Here is a 2,076-nt window from a genome sequence, read left to right on the forward strand (position 1 = left end):
ATATATATAATATATATATATATGCCTTAGGAGAAGACAATTCTTCCCCTTGAAACTTACCGAAGACCTCAAGCAAAACCTTGCCTCTGTTGGGCGCTCTTGATGGTTTTCTCACGTTATAGAAGAGGAGAGTTGTTAGGCCCTCTGCCACTGCAAGCACACCACAAATAGATGCAAGACCGCGATTCCCTCCATGCTTTTATTTATAAAATGTAAAGTGACATGCTGTATTCAATGAATGCTCTACGCTACATCGTACACATTCAACTAGGACAGACAGTAAATGCACTGTGAAATGATAGTTTTTGCATGCTCTGCTGCGCCTACTGTCTGTCGTTTCAGCCTCTCTGATTACTTCTGTGACCATCTCCTCGACTATCAAAGCTACATCACGGCAGAACTGCGCACAAACAAAATAGATGCCCCGAAACAGTATGGCCTGGAAACAGGATCAGGTGTTGTCAAGGGTTTAGAATTTAGGGTTTAGGGTTGCAGGCTGGGGAACGGGCAGCTTCTCTCACATGACGACCATCTAAACCAAGTGAATCGGGGTGGAGAGTCGCAGACGGATCTATTGGTGAACCCGATTCACTTGATGACTGCGAGCAAACCAACACAAACAACAGACAAACACTCTCGTCGTTTTGCGCTGCCAATTAATGGTTACCTGCACACTGCCTGAACGGGGAAAAGCTCCCAAGCTTCCTCGAGGGAAGAGCACGCAAAGAGATGTGGCAATCAAGATACTCACAATTTCTTCAATCTTTACACTTATTACTATGCTGCCGTTGCCATTGTCGAGATTGTGTTTTGCCTGGAAGACCTCTGCAGAATGCGCACAGTGCTGAAGTCACACAAATGACGGTGGAGAAAGGAGTAGAAGTTGTATGAATTGACAAAAGAAACATAAGCCAATGCCCAAACCACGAAAAACGTCTACTGGATACACGCATTCGGATTTTTTGGTACATTTAGCAGGGGAATTGGATTCGTAGGGTAGCTGTTGTATTACTGCTTGATAGGCCCTCGTGAGCATCGCAGAGAGATTGTGCAAACTTTTGCAACTTTTTCATCTTTTTCCGAAGGTCTTCATTCTTCTGAAATACACCGAAAAGGCAAAAAAGACATCGTTCTGTCCGTGAAGGCTCTGTTGCCACCCTAATAGACAAGATAACCCAGATTCTGCCTTGTAGCATACGAATAAGACTGCTGACGCTGGACAACATGTTGCATACGATACTTACTTCGCCGAGCCGTCCGAAATTATGAAGCGTATCAATACCTTGATAATGTGGAGAATTCGGAATTCCAGCAAACACAAGAGATTCGTGCCGCACCCGACGAGTAGGTTGGCCACTTGGTCCCGGCATCGTATTAAGCGACTCAGAAGATGATGTCAGGCTCTCTTCGTCAACTGACTCAGGAGAAGATGTTCTAGGTCTCTCTTCATCAACTGACTCAGGAGAAGATGATATAAGCCTCTGTTCACGATCTGTAGTCCATCCAAAACTTCTCCTCCAAAACTTCTTCCATCCGGAATCAGATCCTCCTCGACTTCTTCGGCGCAGACCGTCACGTCCGCCGCAGGTGTTGAAGTCATCTTCGGATCCCTGGGAGGAACACAGTAAAGCCACAGCATGAAAATATTCAATTTCCTTTATAAAAGGAATACTGATTCACATAATGTAAGTAAAAATCGAGCAGTATAGCCTTACAGATGAGTGCCTAAAGGGAGTGTGCTCATCGCCACCTCCTTCCGCCAATCTCCTGAAGGATGAAGTCTTGTTTGCGGGCAGTTGCATTATGCACTTCATAATAAGGAAGACAAGTGCAGTTGAAAAAGCCACCCATAAGGCTGAGCGCCAAGCGGAGCTCTGGCGGCGAGCTCGTCGGAGGTGCTGGGGCTTTTGGAGGACATCTTCGCTCTGCAAGGCGTTGCCAACTCCAACATCCCCTTGAGTGAAGGTTAAAAATTCGGTAGATTCTTCCTGCATTGTTCTTACGTGTGGTAGCTCCTTACAGGCCGCTTTACCTTGCGGTTACCTCCCCAAGCCGTAGGGCCCAGAGGCCTGAGTC

At 46.4% G+C, this 2,076-nt stretch overlaps 1 protein-coding gene across 1 annotated transcript; it reads right to left on the reverse strand.

Annotated features, from left to right (window-relative positions):
- Positions 1 to 60: 60 nt before the first annotated feature.
- Positions 61 to 1,802, reverse strand: EMWEY_00037730 (hypothetical protein; the record flags this gene model as incomplete). The annotated part of the gene is made up of 7 exons (XM_013482267.1): positions 61 to 150; positions 328 to 400; positions 522 to 599; positions 752 to 825; positions 1,013 to 1,097; positions 1,245 to 1,610; positions 1,716 to 1,802. Coding segments are annotated over 7 exons (853 nt in total), but the record flags the coding sequence as incomplete, so codon positions are not given.
- Between the last annotated feature and the right edge of the window lie 274 nt (positions 1,803 to 2,076).

The sequence above is a fragment of the Eimeria maxima genome, genomic scaffold, assembly GCF_000499605.1.
Source record: "Eimeria maxima Weybridge genomic scaffold, Emw_scaff570, whole genome shotgun sequence".
In the NCBI taxonomy this organism is placed as follows: Eukaryota; Apicomplexa; class Conoidasida; order Eucoccidiorida; family Eimeriidae; genus Eimeria; species Eimeria maxima.